This window comes from Podarcis melisellensis (assembly GCF_964234715.1).
Source record: "Podarcis melisellensis genome assembly, chromosome: 6".
Classification (NCBI taxonomy): domain Eukaryota; kingdom Metazoa; phylum Chordata; class Lepidosauria; order Squamata; family Lacertidae; genus Podarcis; species Podarcis melisellensis.
Genome location: NC_138538.1, coordinates 55679676 through 55699485, shown reverse-complemented (window position 1 = coordinate 55699485; position 19810 = coordinate 55679676). Strand labels below are relative to the sequence as shown.

General features: G+C 43.1%; 1 protein-coding gene across 1 annotated transcript in view; it reads right to left on the bottom strand.

Moving 5' to 3' along the window:
• Positions 1 to 19810, bottom strand: part of SCP2 (sterol carrier protein 2) — a 34633-nt gene that overhangs the window by 5537 nt on the left and 9286 nt on the right. The window contains exons 9-13 of the mRNA XM_081915292.1: positions 18765 to 18915; positions 17332 to 17479; positions 14285 to 14392; positions 8476 to 8629; positions 505 to 598 (exon numbers count right to left, since the gene is read on the bottom strand). Of these exons, the coding sequence (XP_081771418.1) occupies positions 505 to 598; positions 8476 to 8629; positions 14285 to 14392; positions 17332 to 17479; positions 18765 to 18915 (655 nt within the window). The remainder of the gene's footprint in view (positions 1 to 504; positions 599 to 8475; positions 8630 to 14284; positions 14393 to 17331; positions 17480 to 18764; positions 18916 to 19810) is intronic.

The window sequence follows — 19810 nt, the reverse complement described above, 5'->3', positions numbered from 1 at the left end:
GCTATATGCTTTTATGTGGGGCCCCTCCCATGGCAAAAGTTGAATTATCCACATATAACCCAATTCCCATACCTCCCAAACTTATACTTTTAAAATTGATTAGTGACACTCAAACCCACAAAGGGTTATTTTAGTATGATGCCTGCTATTGCACAAGTTGCAACAGCTGAATTTTTTTAAAAAGCTGTAAAGTTCAAGTTGTACGTCAGAGGCCTCAGTCAGCTATTTAACTAAATACAAAAATCACTATGTTGTTGTCTTAAGACAGAATTGTGCCCTGCTTTGGATAACCTTCTTTTTTTGTGGGTAAGGGGGCAAGGAATCATTGGAAATAAAAATGTTCAACTTGACTATTAATTTGACTTCTAACCGGAACAATAATTGGCAAACAAGTTTCTTTCAAGGAAAGTAATTGTTTGCATGTTTTACCGTTAATCCTTTGCCAAAACATGAACTGCAACTTTGCAAAATTATTCCATAAACATGTTTTGTTACTTTACATACCTCTTGAAGCTTCTTTTCGATTTCTTTGAAGACAAAATCTGCCTTAAACCCATCCACAGCTGCCCTGGTGGGAAAAGCTTGGATTTGCCTATTCCTGAAATGGGAGAAAGTCACATAAAGATTTGTTAAGCTTACTTGAGTGACTGTAGCGCACACCCCAAAGTGTATTTCGTGTACCCATGTGTAAGCATGGGAATGTCATCTCTTTCAATTATTTCAAATTGAAGAACCATAGATGTCTCTGTGATAAAGTGGGTAGACAATTAACATGACCCAAGAAGTGTGGTAAGGCGGTAACCATGACTCCACTTATATTTTTCAGAATATTGCCCACATGCAAACAAATAAGGGTCACATCATCAAATTCTGCTGGGGTTTTTGAAACCCCTCCAGAATCCCACGGGGGGGGGGGGAGGACATTAAAAGGAACTGAACTTCTATCATCCATGTAATTCAGAAGGATGGGGAGATATTTCTCTAGTGCTTGCCCTTGCACTCACTAGAAACACAGATGAGAGAGGCATTTTGCATATTCCTTTCACGCTAATACGAGTATTTTGCTTTTTGGGAGAAAAAAACAATACACCAATATTGGGTGTGGGGACACACAATTCTGTCTGTTCACACCACATAAGTGAAATCCAATTTTCTATATTGATTAAAATAATTACTAGAGGTAATCAATCTCAGCATAGTAACTTTAACAGTAAACAGTAATTATGGCAAGTGTACAATGAAACTCTGGAACAAAGTCACCTCTCACCTAATTACCTGCTATTAACTCCCAGCTTCAGTTGCATAACCAAGCTGCATAATCAGGGAAGATCTAACAACATGATTTTGCAATTAGATAGCCAGAGGCAGCTACAATACAAGCAAAATCTAACCGATTTTATCTTCTGAAAAAGCACTTGATTTAGATGTCTGAAATTCACATTTGGTAAATCACCGTCTCTGAGCCTCATCTTCCTCAGTGGGTTGCTGTGATGAGAAAATGCAATCTATCCTAAACCCTTGGGAAATATATCAAGAACTTAGGATAGATTGCATTATATATGTTGGGAAAGAATCTAAATGCATCAAATGTTTAAAGGTTCATTCTACTAGTTCAGCATGAGAAACACCATATATTGTACTATGATGAAGAGACTTCAGCAATTATATGATCCCAGGACTATTTAAAATCCAGAACATTACGCGTGGAGATAGTGGCCTCAAAACATAAAAGCAGTCATGATAGATCAGGCTAATGGCCTGAACCTGTTCTCTCAGTGGCCAAAAAGAGGACCATGGGAAGCCTAAAAACAGGACCTTACTGCAACAGCATTCTCCGCAACTGTGAATCTTAGCAACAGGTATTCAAATGCATGCTACCTTTGACAGCGGAAGAACATAGAATGCTACCATAAATTTGTCCTCCTCCTCTTTTAAAGCCATCCAAGTCTGTGAGCATCATTATATGTGTAGGACAACCTTTTCAGTGTTTTCATCATACCTTTCAAGGAAATATCCTCGCACTATGCTACATCTTTGGGTTTCAAGTCCCAACTTATAACTGCTCCCCAGCCATTCTTTTAACCCTTCCATGCTTGCTTTTCCGGTAGACCTTGGTAGCTGATTGCCCAGACTGTGGAATACCTTAGATGCTCAAGTGTCGTTTTAAAATTAAAATTTTCCTGTTGTAGTAAGGAGATTTCTGGTGGATTTGTTTATTTACCGTAAACCCTCATTTTGGAATGTTTTTAATCTGCTAAGCTTGGTTCCATTTCCAAGCTGTTTTATTTATTTTAAGGAATTGTTTTTGTTTTTAATTGTTGTTAAGGTGGGAAATGCAAATGTATTAGAAAGGTGGAGTGTAAGTTTTCTAAACAAACAAATTATAGGGCATCAAAAGAACTGATCTTGTATCATAGGCCAGTTCTTATTCGGGCAGCCTGCTATGAACTATAGAGCAGCCAAGCCTATATTCCAACACGCCTTCCAACATTTATGCCATAAAAGAGAAGCATTTGTGAATCAATAAAGAGAATTATTAGCATAGATTCCAGCACTTCAACATTGAAGAGAAAGTTCCTCTGTTCTAAAATGCAAAGCTTACTTACTTACTTACTTACTTTATCAAACCTTTATTAGGCATTATGGAAATAAAACCTTAAAAGAGAAAATAACATATAAAAGCCTGAAATATATATAAAAAGGCAGCAGTTTGCTAAGTACATATATATATATACATATAGAGTCAGTGGTTTTCCTTGTTAACCTGCTCCTTGGAGGACTGCTGCCAAAAACTCGGCTACCCCCGCCGTTACCCTTTGGTCAACGTCGGATAGGTAGAATCCCACACATTCACCTTGCTGCGGTTCCAGACCACCCAAAAGAGGGGACAGCACGCGTTGACGGAGCGTACTGTACAATGGGCAATGAAGGAGAATATGCTCTACAGTGTCCGGGACATTCATAGAGCATCTGCAGAGTCTCTTGTTTCTAGGAATGTTTTGATATCTTCCCCTGACAAATGCTGAGGGAAAAACATTCAAGCGGGCCAGCATAAAAGCCCTACGTTGGGCTGGGATTATTAGTTTAGTGACGTAATTGGCTCTGCTATCTAAGATATTTAATTCATAGAATATGGGGGAGCAAATTTTGTTTACAGCTGCCATAATATTTTGTCTCTCGACATCCTTTAGTCTAGTTAGGATATTATGGGAAATATATTGCTCATTAGAATTGTACAGGGACTCCAGCTCGACACCTAAAGATTCAATCTTTTTTTCGAGGTGCTGATACCATCTTGATTTATAGGAGTCTTTGAGCAAATCAGCGAGCAGACTTGATGGAGGGCAGCGGAAGTGGCAGCGTAACCAATACTTTATTGAGGTGGACCATGCCCAATATTCCATTGTGTGTATGCCTATTTCTGCACACATTGTTTCATATTTGATCATAGCTGGGAGTCCAAGAATACGTCTCAGAAAGCTAGAGTGAATCTTTTTTAAATCATTGTTATATGCTTGGACCCATAGCGGGATTCCATAGAATATCTGGGATTGCACTTTTGTTTGAAATATCTGATTTGCCGCAGGAATAAATTGATTACCTTTCTGATAATGAAAACGGGCAACTGCTGATGAGATGCACTTTGCCTGTTTTATGGCATTTGTGCGATGGGTTGCCCACCCTAAATTGCTCTGGAATAAGATTCCCAGATACCTATAGATTTTCACTTGTTGGATTTCTTGCCCTCTTATTTTCCATTTCTCTAATTTCCAACCATTCGAGAAGACCAAAATTTTTGTCTTCTCATAGTTTATAGAGAGTTTGTTACATTCGCAATAGAGGATCAGTGAAGATATAAGACGTTTTAGACCCAAGCTCGTTAAGGATAGTAGGACAGCATCGTCTGCGTATAGTAAGAGAGGAACTGGTTTCTGATTAAGTTTAGGGGCATGTGATTCTATTTTCTGAAGGTAATCTGGCAAGTCTGATAAAAATAAATTAAATAGAAAGGGGGCAAGAATGCACCCTTGTTTTACCCCTTTCGAGATTGGGATGTCTGATGAAAGGTGACCTTTGATGTTAAGTTTGACTTGACAGGTATTGGAAGAGTGTAGATTTTGGATTAGGATCAATAGGCGCTGATCAATTTTTAATTCTGCGAGTTTCCTCCACAACTTTGGGCGGTCAATTGAGTCGAATGCACCACGAAAGTCTACAAAAGCAGCGTATATCTTAGATTGCCTTTGGGATCTGTATTTTTCAACCAGATGCATAAGAATAAGACAATGGTCTAGTGTAGAGCAACCTTTGGAGAAACCTATTTGTTCTTTCCCTGGTAAATTTAGATTTTTCATCCAGGTAAGGAGTTTAGATAAGAGGTGCTTAGCGTAGATTTTCCCTATCACTGATAGAAGGCTTATCGGTCTATAATTCCTTGGTTCTTTTGGGTCGCCATTTTTAAAGATTGGAATAATTATTGATCTTAGCCATATCTCAGGTATGATCCCATATTTATCTATAAGCGTAAACAGTTGGGCTAAGGGTTCTGCCCACCAATCTATATAGGTCTTAAATAGTTCTATTGGTAGACCGTCTGGCCCAGGAGATTTCCCCGATTTGAAATTTTTTACTATCTCTCTAATTTCCTCTTCCTCTACCCTTGGCCACTCCTGGAGTTTAATAATTTTATTTTTAGTGGTTTCATTTCCTTTAAGTTCACTATGTAGATTGTTAAATACAGATGTAAAGTATTGGGACCATTTGGATTCTGCAATTGGTGGTAGAGTTAGTTGATTTTCGGCTTTCAATCCTCCATACACTAAGTTCCAGAACGCTTTGTTGTTTTTACTCTGAATTGAGTCAAATAATTGTAGCCATTTTTGGGTTGCGTATTTCTGTTTCTTTTCGGCCAGAATGTAATGATATTTTCTTTTTTCATCAAGATAAGAGGGCTCTAGTTTAGTGCGATTATTTTTAAATGTTTGGCGCAGTTTTCTTTTTAGCTGGAAACATTCATCATCAAACCAAGGGCTAGCGGTATGTTTAAGTACCCAAACTTTAGGTGGAGTACTAAGCTCTACAAACATTTGAAAGATTTCATTATAAATTTTTGGAATATCACTGTAGACATTAGTGATCTTTAAGTTGGATAATACTTGTTTTCTCAAATTGGCTGTAAGTTTTTGCCCCACTGCTACACTCATTTCCTGGGACCATTTTAATTGGGTCATTTGTTTGTATTGAGAAGGTTCTATGGTATTGTACTTAGTGATTTTGGTTTCGTCCTTTAAGTTAATAGACAACGATAATGGCTGATGGTCGCTTTCAGTGCGCGTTCCAATTTTGAAGTCCATGATCAAATTTATAATATTATAAGGGACAAGAATATAGTCGATGACGCTGCATCCTCGGGGGGAGAAGTATGTAAACTCCCCGCTACTATCGCCTTTTGTTGAACCATTTACAATCTGCAAATTAAAGTTGTTACATAATTCAAGTAGGCGTAAGCCTTCGTTGTTAACAACCCTGTCTCTGGAGAATCGTCCTATTTTCAGGGCATGTGCGATATCATTATCAGTATTCCAATTTAGTTTGCTACATAGTTGTTCATTGTTGGTTCCTACTCTGGCATTAAAATCACCTGCTATTATCAGTGAAGCATTTGGGTATTTATCGGTCAAGTTTTCTATATAAGAGGTTAGTTGTGACCAGTTTTCACTGCTGCTGTTATTTTTGGTTGGGGGGATATAGACATTTACAAGTAGCAAAGAATCTTTGTGTTGGGTTAAAAGTAGAGCTTGTGCAAGTGGTAAGCATTCTTCTAGTTGCTTGATTTCAAACCCTAAGTTGTCTTTGATCATACAACAGAACCCTGCTTTCGGCCGGCCCTTCGTGTTTGTTTTCGATGCGGGTTTCGTATAGGAGGTGAATCCGTTGATTTTGATATCTCTAGTTCAGTGTTTCCCAAACGTTTTTGGGCAACGGCACACCTGTTTACTGAAAAAAAATCTCGCGGCACACCACCATTAAAGCCCCGCCCCGTGACGTCAGCGCGCAGCGTCACGCCGGGAGGGACGCACAAAAGTGAAAGTTTTTTCCCTCCCCCTTGCTGGGGAACCTCCAAGCTTTGGGGGTGGGAGGAGGCAGCAGAGCGAGGGACTGAGGGACGGCGGCAACTGAGGCGGCGGCGGCTGAGGCAGAGCTGGGAAGGGGGTTTCCAGGGGACACGGCAGCTCCTCGAAAGGCTTCTCTCAGCTGCGCTCAATCCGCCTCGGAGAGGATTTCCCCTCCGGTCCCATGCGTTCGTTTGGGGCATCGCTCCGGCTGCTCCCTCTCCCGCCGCGCAGGAGCGATGCCTCTCTCTGGCTCTCCCTCCGCGCAGGCTGAGGGAGGGAGGGAGGGGCGCGTGTGACCCGTCTCTGCTGGGAGACCAAACCCAGCGAGGCAGAGTCGCGCGGAGGCGCCCAGGCAGCGCTGCCGGCTGCGAGGAGGAGCGCCAGGCAGCAGCAGGAGGCGCGGCCTCTCCTCGCCGCCGCCGCCCCGCCTCTCGCCGCCCGACTCGCCCGCCTCCCTCCAGGCATCTCGCGGCACACGAGGCAACGTCTCACGGCACACTCGTGTGCCGCGGAACACCGGTTGGGAAACACTGCTCTAGTTGACCATGTTTCTTGTAGAAGTATTAATTCAAAATCTTTAAAGAAGTTCATTAGGTCTGGGTCTCCGCCTTTGTTTCCCCATCCTGCGATATTCCAGGACAGCAAGCGTAGGATCCGTTTTTGAGTTGGTGGCTGGTTGACAGCATTTAGTCATTCTAGTTCTGTTATTAAGTCTAGCGAGGGATTTTGTCTTGTGCAGATACAGCCATTTGTCGCTGCTTTCGGTGGGGAACATGGTGGTGGATCTCTTAGATTTTTTTTTAAAGTGCGGGAAATTAAAATTTCCTCCCTTTCTTGATTTTCTTCCTTAACTGTTCCTTGTTCCTGAGAAATTTCTGTGGCTGGTGGGCTGTTATGGACAGTTGGACTGTTTTCAGTCTCTACTTCCATTTCTTTGGCCTCATTTGGTGTTAAGCTCAGTGTGTCAGGTCTGTTGGAGGTCATCTTTTGTTCGGCAATGTTAAGGTCCTTTGTAGTACTTAAAGTAGGGGTACCTATTTCGTTTGGAGCTAATATTTGATATCTCAGCCAGGAATTTGTGGTTTCATTACTGGAGTTTTTCCTTGCCATTTCATATTCTAAAGGCGGCAAAGCACTTCTGTGGAACGAAAGCCTGCAAATCCAGTGTTATGAGTATTGTTAAACCCAGTTTTGAAAGCGAGAGATCTATAGATGAAAATGGAGACCAGACTGAATGCATGAATGTGCATGTGAGTGTGCAGAAGTGTGTACAAAGGTGCAAATATGAGTCCTTAGGAGAGGCCAGCTGAAGATTGGCAATTACTCCCACACGTAAGGGCTTTCCAACCCTGAAACAGCCAAACCCAAACAGCCTCCGCTCAAAGAAACCTTTCATTAATTTGATAGCAATCAATCAGTGTTTCTTACTCTTGCTCATATGAATTAAACGTCTCTAAAGAAGTTTATCTTCTAGCGTGGGTGGCTCTCACTTGACTTGAAAAACATTTCCAAGATCCCACTGAATCTCCACAAAACCCAAGTTGGAATACAGGAGGAGAAAAACCCAGGTTGCAGTGTAAAAGTACGCGACAAACACCTGTGACTTGCTTCACTATCGGCAAGAAAATCTACAAAAGAATTTATGAAGCTTAGGTATATTTCCTGCAATCTAATTTTAATGGCTTTTAATGTGGAACCTTTAGGATGTTATTTGAATCTTCTCAGCAGCCAAATAAAATAGAAACCCACAGGCAGTGAACTGTGAGTAATTTGCAAGTCAATTTCCTTACAATGTATGCAGAAGTATTGAGACATTTTTTTAAAAAAAGCACGCAGATTATAGCCCTCGTCTCCATTGCCTGTTTTTAGTTTTCTAAATCGTTTTGAAACTGCTAGCTCTGCACATTCCTTTAACTGTTGTTTACTTTTAAGTTTTTGTTTTCTTGTTTCAACATGGAACCAGGCTTCAGAGAACATGATTAAGACACAGCAATTCTAACCATAACCAAAACCACAATTAAAGTTTCTAGTGGCTGAAGAAACCAGAGTAGCTAGCCCTAAAAAAATAAAATGCTGAGCCACAGATTTGCATTTACAAGCAATATCCTGCCTGCTATAAAGAAACAAAAGGACCCCCAACTTTCTCCTTGTTTAATTAATTTGGTATTAAAGCACAACACATATGCAGAAATAAGCCACTAAGATCATGCAACAGGACATGGGATTTCAAACTATTTAGTTCTGTATGGCAGTTGTCTGGATACGATTCTATATTCAAAGTAAATGAGATAAGCTGAGTAAGATTACAAATAATAGGTCTGGAAAAGAGGGTGCACACACACAAAAATTAAAAGCTCACCTTGCAGCCTCAGGAAAGCCCATTCTGTACAGAGTTATGACCACAGCACCTCCAAGGCCCAAGTTATGCTGCAAAGCAACCTTTGCACAGGGAACCTGCCTCTTTCCGGCTTCTCCTCTTAGCTGCCAGCAGAGTTCAGCACACTGAGCCAGACCTAATGCATCAAATGCAGAGAATGTAGATCAAGCTGTATTATAAGAGCATCGTGCTGTTTCATTACGCCCAACCGAGAGGAAGCAAAAGGAAGTGGGTCAAATGTTTGAGCAATCAGAATGAATCCTTTATGCTTAAAAGATACATTAAAACAACAGCTATTAACACGAGCCTTTAAACAGTAAATGTTTCAATATACACCGAGTGACTGGGAAACAAAATGCCGTCCCAAATTTCATGTGAGGCTGGATCGTAGTATATTTTTCCTGTTTATTAAAATATTGGAGCTCAAGGCCAAGCCTGTACATGTTTATTCAGAAGTAAGCTCTGTTTTGTTCAATGAGCTTCACTCCTAGCTTAAATGTGCATCAGATGGAAGTCTTAGAAAATGCTCCATACAAGTTTTTAGTAACTTCAAAATTTTAAGATAGATGCCTCTTCTTGCCACATATTTCAGAACAGCTTATTTCAGACACACAACCACAAAAGAAAGCATAATAAAAATCACCACCAGTGAAAAAACAGAGTCTGAATAAAGCCTCTGTATGGCTTAAAGTTTCCTCTAAAAGTTTTCCTCAGAAAACAAGCCTTCTGACTCACAGCAGGCTTGGAGTTGAGGTATTCTTTAGAAAGAATTTTTCATGACACTGAGGCAACTCTAGTGAATATAACCTAGCTAATACATTGTTTTCCTAAGACGTCCTATCAGTCTCCTTAGGCTGGATTCTTAGACAAATTAATTCCAAAGCTTGTAGTCCTCAAGATATATAGCTGAACAGCAACTTCCACTACCCCTGAGCACTGGCTCCCCTGGAATCTGGCACGCTCAGCTGGGCCACCACAGTTTAGCCACCCTTGCTGCAAACAATAGATCTGCCACTTAACTTCAGCTGTGATCGCATTTCAGCTATTTAGGGGTAAATGAAACTTGGCAATGAGATGTGGTGGTCCAGGAAACTCAGATTTTTCCCCCTCCCCTTTTTTAATTAAAATTTTTCTTGTTTTACAGAAGTATGTGTATTGTCACTCGTATTTTTTCCATGTAACATTTTTACAAATCCATTTCATTTGTTGAGACATTAGGGGGATAAAAAAAGGGGTGGAGGGGTAGAAGATGGGTGGGGTTGAGTGGCAATGTTTCTATTATGCTTAATGTATGTAGGGTTTGGTGTCAGTGTTGCTTGTGCTGTTCACCTGTGTTGCTTTGGTGGTGAGAGAGGTTGGGGTTGGCCTAGGGCAGGGGTCTGCAACCTTTAAGACAAAAAGAGCCACTTGGACCGAAGAACTGGACTGCGACATTTAAAACAGTGTTGGGGCACACAATGTGGCTCCTCCCCTCGCTAGTATCCGCCCCGGAGCCGCGGCAAAGGTGTAAAAGAGCCACATGCGGCTCCGGAGCTGCGGGTTGCTGACCCCTGGCCTAGGGTGTGGTTGTTTGTTTGTGATTGGCTGTGATGATCTTTGCTTTCGTGTGTGAGTGGGTGTTTTGGATCAGGTTAGCCATATTGATTTGTATGCTGTTGGTGGATTATTGTCATTGTCTTGTTGGGCTGTGCATGTGATAAAGGGGAGCCATACTGGGGTAAAGGTGTCTTCTTCTGTTTGTCCCCGTGTCAGTTTCAGTTTATTGGTTAATTTTTCTTGTAGGGCTGTTTCCCATACTATTTGGTACCATTGTCCATGTTACTCCTGACAGGTCTCTCCAGTGTCTGGTTATGGTGTTTCTGGCTGCTGAAAGTAGGTGGGTTATGAGTTCTTGGTGGTGTAAATGGGCATTATTGTCTTGGAAGATGCTTAGTAGGGCCAATTCAGGGTGATGTCTAATACTTGCTTAGTTATTTTACATATTTCTCGTGTGGCTGTTGTCCAGAATAGCTGGATTTTGGGGCACTCCCACCACATGTGGAGGTATGTGCCTGTGGAAGTGCACCCTCTCCAGCATTTTGGTACGGCAGGAACCTCAGATATGACACACCCATTTCATCTCTTTCCTCCTTACTGGCACCTGTTGCAACCCCTCACTAATGCTGCCTGGTCATTTGTTAGGAAGAAAACTGGTGGGTGTGTTAGCAGGGAGTGCAGCCGCTCCTTCTCTTCACTGCCATACTTCACTCAGTTGCCTACCCTGGGCTACAATAAGGGTGGGAAGAAGCAGGAGGAAAAGCAGCAGCAAGGACTCTTGACTACAGACCCCCTTGCAGAAGGGTGGGCCTTTCCAGGTGCTCAGCCATGCCAACCCCTGGCATGGACCCTGCCAAAAAGCACTCCAATAATGAAGTGTCAATCAACCCAACGGCCATTTATGCTAGTTAATATTGCAAAACACACCATCAATTGCTAATGGCAGGAAAAGCCAGCCATCTGAACATGTACTCCCCTTCACAGTTAATAGCGCTGCAATGTATTTTCCCATTTAAAGGTTTGTTTTGTAAACTCGAGACTTGAATTTGATCCAAGTTCAGGATATGTGCAGTCCATTTAGAATCCTCCTACATGTCACAGATAGCCCTTCTAACCCTCCTAAATCCTATTCTGTGTCACAGCACCTGCTCAATTTCCACTGTGATCCATTAAGAGAGTCAAGGCTACGCCAATGTCAGTCCAGAGCTTTTCAAGTTCACCTTGCAGGATGTAAGACAGTCACCTCTCCCAAGACAAATGAGGAAATAAAATAGCTGCCTTCCAAGAACCACCCATGGAGTCAGAATGCAATTATTAGAACACCCAAAGCAAGTCTGCCTTCTCATAGTAGCTCACCAACTAGGCCATTGCTTCTTGAAGACATCCAGCTTCATTCCTGGCCAGGATGTGATCTCTTTCAGAACATCAGGAATAGGAAACCTGTGGCCCTCCAGATGTTAGTGGACTTCAACTCCCATGAGAGTTGGGATCCAACATCTAGAGGGTCATAATTCCCCATCCTCCAACTACACAAGTGGAGGGTATCTACTATAAAGACTAGAAGCCAAACCATAATGACAAAGCAGTCAAGATGCTACTGTGTGCTGTACCATCGCATCTCTCAGGGGGCAACTCTTAGCTCTCAGGATGTTGCCAACAGACTAGCTTCAAGAAGGTGGAGGAAGATCACCTTCTGCACACAGACTAAGCACTAAAAAAGCTGTGGAGTGACAAAGTTTCTACAGCATAGGAGATTGCATCACTCTGACCAAAGAGTGATCTCCCTCCAGGATCATTGCTGAAGTCAGCCCAAACAATCATGCAACTTCTGTCAAACCCTTGTTTGCACAGAACTGCAGGGCTGAAGTCCAACTTTCTGCACACCAGCAGAATCCTTGACACCTTTAACACTCTAGCCCTCAATGTTCAGATTACGAGGAGGCCCAGTAAGGATGCACAGAAAAAATTGTTCCATGCTAGTGATCATAACGAAGCTAATAAACTAGTTCAAATGTATGGTTCAATATTTTAAAGGGCTGATAAATTAACTGATAAATTCCTGCCACCACTTTTGAAAGAACAGATAGTAAATTAGAGGGCCACATTGCTTATTGAGGAGGTAGACCGCAATCTACTATAGCACAAGAGTCCAAAGAATCCATGTCCAAATTTAAGTTATTGTAGTAATGGGGAGGGGGGCAAAATGTGACATTTCTACTTTAGACCTTTCTACAACTTCCTATTAAATTTTAAGAACTTGGCTTTCTTTAAAAAAAAAAGTTTCCAGTATTATTTTTACAATTTTTATTATCACTGTTTAAGGTTGTTAGTCACTTTACACCACTGTCTCAAAGTAACTTACAAATAATAGAAAAATATGCAATATATGAAAAACAAGTTAATTAAAAGCAAAGCACAGTAATCAGGCCATAACAACAACCCTTCTATCTCAGGTCTAACCACAAGAGACAGCCCTCAAAAGGATGAATATATACCCCACCGACCGCTGTAAAGATAAACAAAATACTCAAATGCCTGGGGAAAGAGAAACATCTTTGCCCGTGGCCAAAAGGATATCAGTGTTGGTGCCTGGTGAGCCACCCTGAGGAACAGCGTTCCACAGGGCCCATGGCTGCAAAAATAGGTGGAAGAAATGATAAACAATCTAAGTTAAATCGCCAGGAGTCCCAAGTCTTGAAAGTTTTTCCAAAACAAAATCAAATCATATCTTACAGCAATCTTTAAAACAGGATTAACTCTAGAATAAGCACAACTTTATCCATCCATGATGTCCATGAATAGGGTGAAGAATAGGATGGAAACTGGAGAAACATCAGCATTGTGCTGAAACTCATGCAAAAAGTCACAAATTATCTGCAATGTTTCAGTTCATTCTGAGTTCCTATTATGGGCTGTGCTTTACTAATAAACCAGCTGTGGACTTCTCAGTCAGTGTAGACAATACTGAACTAGTTGGGCCACTGTCTGATTTTCTCCCTGAAACAATGGCAGCTTCAATCTGCTAAAAAGCATCACATTTTTGATAAAGAGTTTGCAAGAGCTTCAAAATGCTAGCAGATCAGTTTTTGTTTAGGATGAAAACATCAAACACGGATGTGTGAAATTTTTTCCCCACTGCTATTCCATGGGTGGATTTGTGACAGAAAGAGACATGATGCATTTCTCAGTGACACTCAGCTAGGATTAATGCTAATGTATGAAGGGATGCGGGTGGCGCAGTGGGTTAAACCACAGAGCCTAGGGCTTGCCGATCAGAAGGTCGACGATTAAAATCCCCAAGATGGGGTGAGCTCCTGTTGCTCGGTCCCTGCTCCTGCCAACCTAGCAGTTTGAAAGCACGTCAAAGTGCAAATAGATAAATAGGTACCGCTCTGGTGGGAAGGTAAACGGCGTTTCCATGCGCTGCTCTGGTTTGCCAGAAGTGGCATAGTCATGCTGGCCACATGACCCGGAAGCTCCTCGGCCAATAAAGCGAGATGAGCGCCGCAACCCCAGAGCCGTCTGCGACTGGACCTAATGGTCAGCGGTCCCTTTACCTTTAATGAAGTGTTAAAGCATGGAACAAAGCTGAATAATTCAGAAGCCTGTGCAGCACTCCCAGTCCAAGGGAGGTCATCTGGTCCACAAGTTGCCAGGGCAAGACACTCAACCTGCCTCCCCCTAGCCTACTAGAAGCAGATGCCCGTGAAAGCAGGAGAGTGGAAAACAAAGGTTGGTATTCAATTATTGCCTTTCATCAGTGCAAGGATTTCCATTTCTGCAGGGGACTTCCTTGCCCTCAGTGTGTGCCCCTCTGCAAATCTGCTTCAGATGGTTGGGGATGAGAGGGAAAGAATACTCCATTAGAGAAGCAGAAATCATTGCATTGCTGGAATTTTCACTGAGCATTACGTTGGACTCCACCCAAATAAGGATTTACCGGCCTTGTGCTTTAAGAGTGCAGTTTGATCCATGCCTACTCATCACAAGTGAAATCCCACTGGGATTTACTCCCAGGTTACAGAATATAGGACTGTAGTTCAGGAATACCTGGAGACTAGGGCAGGCGACAAAGTCTCTGCAATTCAGCCTTGTCAAAATGGCAGATCAGCAAATCCAGTAGTTACTGGCAACTGTTCTAAATCAAATAAAAGGTGGACTAATAAAAACCTGGCTCAAAGTAACACAAAAACCTGTTTCCCTTATGCAAATACTAAAAGCACTAGATAAAAAGATTACCGGTACATTGAGTTACCTGTGGCACCCAGTGGGTGTCCTTTTGAAATCAAGCCGCCACTTGGATTTATGACCCATTTTCCACCATAGGTATTGTCTCCTCGGTCAATCAGCTCACCAGCTCCTCCTAAAAGAGAGAGGGGGGGGGATAGATTAATAATACGTGCATCTTAAATTAAATCCCCTAGGTACACATAGATGTTATCTAGTTGAAAGGATTATAAGACTCGCCCTATTCATCAATATAAGTTGTTGAGCTCCTGTCTGAACTGGATGGGCCCCTGGTCTGATCCAGCAGGCTCGTTTTATGTTCTTACATAAACTTGTCCAACACACATGATCAGATGTCAAGCCACACTTCAATTAACTGTTCTAATGCAACTTATGCTTTTGTTTTGGGGGGTTTTTTGCGTTAAGAAAAATCCTAGGAGGCACAAAGGTTTGTATTAAGTTCAATAAATCTGACACTCTTGCAGTTAATACAATGTAATAGTGGGGAGATGAGAGAACTTCATTAGGCACTATGGCATAATGGCTTTAATTTGAAGCATATAGCCTGTGATCCTGCCACCAAGTTCTTCTTGGAAATAAACCTTCCAGCAAAAAAATATTATTTCCGAGAAATGTTACAGCTAAGCCTATGGAAGCCTTTCTGAGAAGCAGAAGCTTTGGGAAAGTTCTCAACCCTTTGCCTGCCTGTCACAATTAAAAACCCTGCAGGGAGAAAACTGGGACGGAGGAGCAAGAGGCAGGAAAAAGGTTAAGCATCCCTTCAGTCCAAACTGGCTCTGCTCCAGGTATCCACTCCAAAACCAGCTTGGTGCTGGGGAAAACAATCACAAGGCATTTGTCAAGGATGCAAAACTGAGGGTCTTTGGCTGGGATTAGCATTTCCTATACAAGATGCCACATCATCAACAACCTACGCAAAACACAGAGAACAAAGTACCATGTGCACTGAATGAAGTGCCATTTCTCAATAATTCCCAGACACTGAAAGGACCAAACTGACATACTCCACAGAATGCAGGGAGAAAGGATTAATGGCTGGCAGAGGATTACAAAGCCAAGCATTTTAAGATAACTCACCATCAACGTAGGAAAAGAGGGGTGTTTATATATTGATATTGATAAGCTTTGCTAAGAAAAGTAGGTACAGATCATGTTTATGTAGCCTTTTCTGTTGGATTCCAAGTGTTCTCCTTTATTATGACCATGTACCCCCTAGTGGCATGAAGAGGAATAACATTCAGAATTGTTTTTTGGAAAACGATAAGGGATTATTGACCATAGACCTAAGTATGTGCAGGTGATGTTGAACGTGACAGGCAGGAATAATTCTGCAAATGGCAGGTGTGTGTTTATGCCTAATTGTGTCTCCCTAGTCCAAATTCACTACTCGGTCCTGAACACCATACTAGCATAGTGCATATAAGTTGCAAAGGTTGCTTTCTGATGCCCACGCAAGCAGCCTGTCTGCCCCACAAAGATTTCCCACAAGAGATTGTGGACCTCTATCTCAGAAGGTTCAAAACCCATGCTATAAATCAAATTAGGATTTTTGCCCCTGTGTGTACACAATGCTTTGCATTTACTTACATAGAATCTCACTTGCCATTTTGTTGCCTGTTCATCCAAGTCTGGAGAGTTTGGGATTTTTCTATCCTGAATCATTTTGTGTCCTCTGCAAGCTTAGCTAGAGGACTGGCCATTGTGAACTAAATAGCATTTTTAAAAAGTTGAATAGAACTTGTCCTAATTAGGGTTGGGGGAGCAATTTGATTCAGGCCTCATTTAAAATCTCATCTATTGAATTCTCACTTTCCAAAACAATATGAAAACTGCAGCACAGCTATTCACACCTCTGAATTTTGCTATGCAGTTTGCCAAGCAACATTCGTTACAAAAAGGGAGAGTGTGCATAAAAATGTACTGTGAAAGTAACACAAAAATTAAGTGAAATCGTTTGCAAAAATATTTCTACAGTAGTCAAAACAGCATTGAAAACGGGTTTATTAGGAGAAATTTGCACTAAAATACTTGTGAATTTTAGTAAGGATTAAAAAAGAGTCACTAATTGCTGCAAAATGTGGAAAACTAAATATAAGTCTGGAAAAATGAGACACTAAGAGAAGCAAAATTCCCTAGTCTCAATACAGACCCTGGGGAAAAGCCCAGTGCCCAATACTCCCCATTGCTAAAGCTACACATTATTGACAACAAGAAAGAAAGTGTAAGAAAGAGAAAAAAGCCCAACTTCAGGAAGCATGTGGGCAGGGCCTCAGGCTGTATGCTTCTGTCAACTTACTTTTCTTCCAGAGGTCAGCTTTGAGGAGTTACCGTATTTTTCGCACCATAGGACGCACTTTTTCCCCTCCAAAAATGAAGGGGAAATGTGTGTGCGTCCTATGGTGCGAATGCAGGCTTTCGCTGAAGCCTGGAGAGTGAGAGGGGTCGGTGCGCACCGACCCCTCACGCTCTCCAGGCTTCGCACACCTCTCCGCAAGCAGCGGGAGCCCAGCGCTGGACTCCCGCTGCTTGCGGAGAGTTGCCAGCATGCCAAAGCCTGCGCGCGCTGAAATCAGCGCGCCCAGGCTTCGCAGACCTCTCCGCAAGCAGCGGGAGCGCTCCTGCTGCTTGCGGAGAGTTGCCAGCATGCCGAAGCCTGGGCGCGCTGATCTCAGCACACCCAGGCTTCGCGGACCTCTCTGCAAGCAGCGGGAGCGCTCCCCCTGCTTGCGGAGACTTGCCTGCATGTTGAAGCCTGCGCGCGCTGAGCTCAGCGCGCCCAGGCTTCGCGGACCTCTCCGCAAGCAGCGGGAGCGCTCCCACGGCTTGCAGAGAGCTGCCTGTTTGGGGGCTGGGGTTGGGGGAAGCTCGAGCTTCCCCGCCCCAGCCCCGCCCCTGGGGGGGAAAATAATTTTTTCCCCTTTATTTCCCCCCCAAAAAAACTGGGTGCGCCCTATGGTCCGGTGCGCCCTATGGTGCGAAAAATACGGTAACTGGGGACTTAAGTGAATTTAACTGTAGGCTGGATTGTGCCCAATGTTAATATTTAAAGAATACCTTCAGGACAAAGTCCCAGAGCTTCGTAAGTTATTAATTCATTAGCAGAGAAACAGTCATGAAGTTCTATCACGTCCACATCTTCTGGTTTCAGGCCTGCTTTTGAATAACATCTTTTTGCAGCCTCCTTTGTCATATCAAAGCCAACCTATTAACAAAATATAACAGACTTGTATTTGAACCAATAGTTCTTATTCGCTCAACTCCTGCCAAAGTTATTCCTTCGCAAACTCTGAAAATCCAGGACATATCCCATCATTATAATACTTGTAACAAATAAATGGCCTGCACAAATACAAAATGTCAGTATCCAGACATTTCTCCAATCGAGGGGTGCTGCAAAAACCATGTGTGCCACATTAAGATGCTTGGCAGAAAGATGGGATATGAACGTAGCAATAAATAAACTATTCTTTTTAGTCAGTGGGTCTCAAACCCTCGGTGAATTAGAAGTGTCAACTGCATGCAAAGACAGGCTTGGGTAGATTGAGCAGACGAGACAAGAAGGTGGTTTCTGCACGTGCTGTAGAGGGTAGCGAGGGGCGGATGGGGCTTGTCAACCTGGGAAGGTAGGCCATAGGAAAAGGAAAACTTTGACCCTAAAGCTCTGCTGTCTTGCAGGACACCTTCAGGAGAAGAAAAAGCTAAGAGTAAAGCCTACAAAAATCCGGAGTGCAATCCCTAAGACAGGTGGATGGCGCCTTGCACACCTCCTTCCAGCAACTCCTGCAGTCAAGCTGGTGGAGCTCTGCTTTCCTTTGGACCACATCAACAAGGCCAACAGAGGGGTCTTGTTGTCTAGGACCTCCATACACACTGCTCAGGCATGCACTAGGGCAAGGGTCAGCATACTTTTTCAGCAGGGGGCCGGGTCCACTGTCCCTCAGACCTTGTGGGGGGCTGGACTATATTTTTTTGGGGGGGGGGAAATGAACAAATTCCCATGCCCCACAAATAAACCAGAGATGCATTTTAAATAAAAGCACACATTCTACTCATGTAAAAACACCAGGCAGGCCCCACAATTAACCCAGAGATGCATTTTTAATAAAAGGAGACATTCTACTCATGTAAAAACACGCTGATTCCTGGACCATCTGTGGACCGGATTTAGAAGGTGATTGGGCTGCATCCAGCCTCCAGGCCTTAGGTTGCCTACCCATGCACTTGGGGGGAGGTTACTTGGGTGCTGCAAATGCAAAAGTTTCACTTCACCCCTGGAGACGCACTTCACTGTCTCTCAAGAAAGAAAGATGCCAACCAACCAACCCCACTACCGCAGAGATCACACGCAAGTACCTTGTGGCTACCAGGACTACCATTATCTGTGCATCAGCTGCAAGCGCCTTTCTTGCCACTTCTAAGTCTCCTCAAATGCAGAACACATTAACTGAAAGCAAGTGCCAATGCATATGTTAGAATAGCAAGCCTACCGCTTTAATGCAGCTGTTCTCTACAAATGTGCTTGGAAGATCAGTCATCATCTCCTGGGCCACAATTTCAACGGCTTTTGACTCCAACCCATTCTTCCTCACAAACTCTTCACTAGCCAGCACCGCTGCTGCTGCCCCATCAGATGTTGGGCTAAAAGAGATGGAGAGTTTGAGAGTCACTTAATCAATATATACTGAATTTCACATCCAGAAGAGGGGGAAGGGGCAATTATCATTCACAATGCAAATTGAATCACCCGTTAAGAGCAAAAGAAAAGTCAATTACTGGTCCAAAGAAGCTTAACAGCATCACTCTGAAGATCAAACTGATCATAAAAGCGATCACACTTTAATCCACACAAGACAAAGAAATGGGGTTGTCGACGACCAAATCATACTGCAAGTAAGGTAAAGGTAAAGGTACCCCTGCCCGTACGGGCCAGTCGTGTCCGACTCTAGAGTTGTGCGCCCATCTCACTTAAGAGGCCGGGGGCCAGCGCTGTCCGCAGACACTTCCGGGTCACGTGGCCAGCGTGAAGAAGCTGCTCTGGCGAGCCAGCACCAGCGCAGCACACGGAAACGCCGGTTACCTTCCCGCTATAAAGTGGTACCTATTTATCTACTTGCACTTAGGGGTGCTTTCGAACTGCTAGGTGGGCAGGAGCTGGGACCGAAAGATGGGAGCTCACCCCACCGCGGGGATTCGAACCGCCGACCATGCGATTGGCAAGCCCTAGGCGCTGAGGTTTTATCCACAGCGCCACCCGCGTCCCTTATACTGCAAGTAGACACACTAAAATCAATACACATAACTAACTTTATTGGTTTCAGTGGGTCTACTGTGGGTAGACTTAGTTGATACAATCCAATGTATATAGTTGCATGTGCTATAAAAGTCATTACCGTATTTTTCGCTCTATAAGACACACTTTTTGCCCTCCAAGAATTAAGGGCACACCGATCCCTCTTGCTCTCCTGGCTTCGCTTCGCTGGAGAGGCGCTGCACAGCTTTCCCTCTCTGTGCAGTGCCCCTTCAGCGAAGCTGG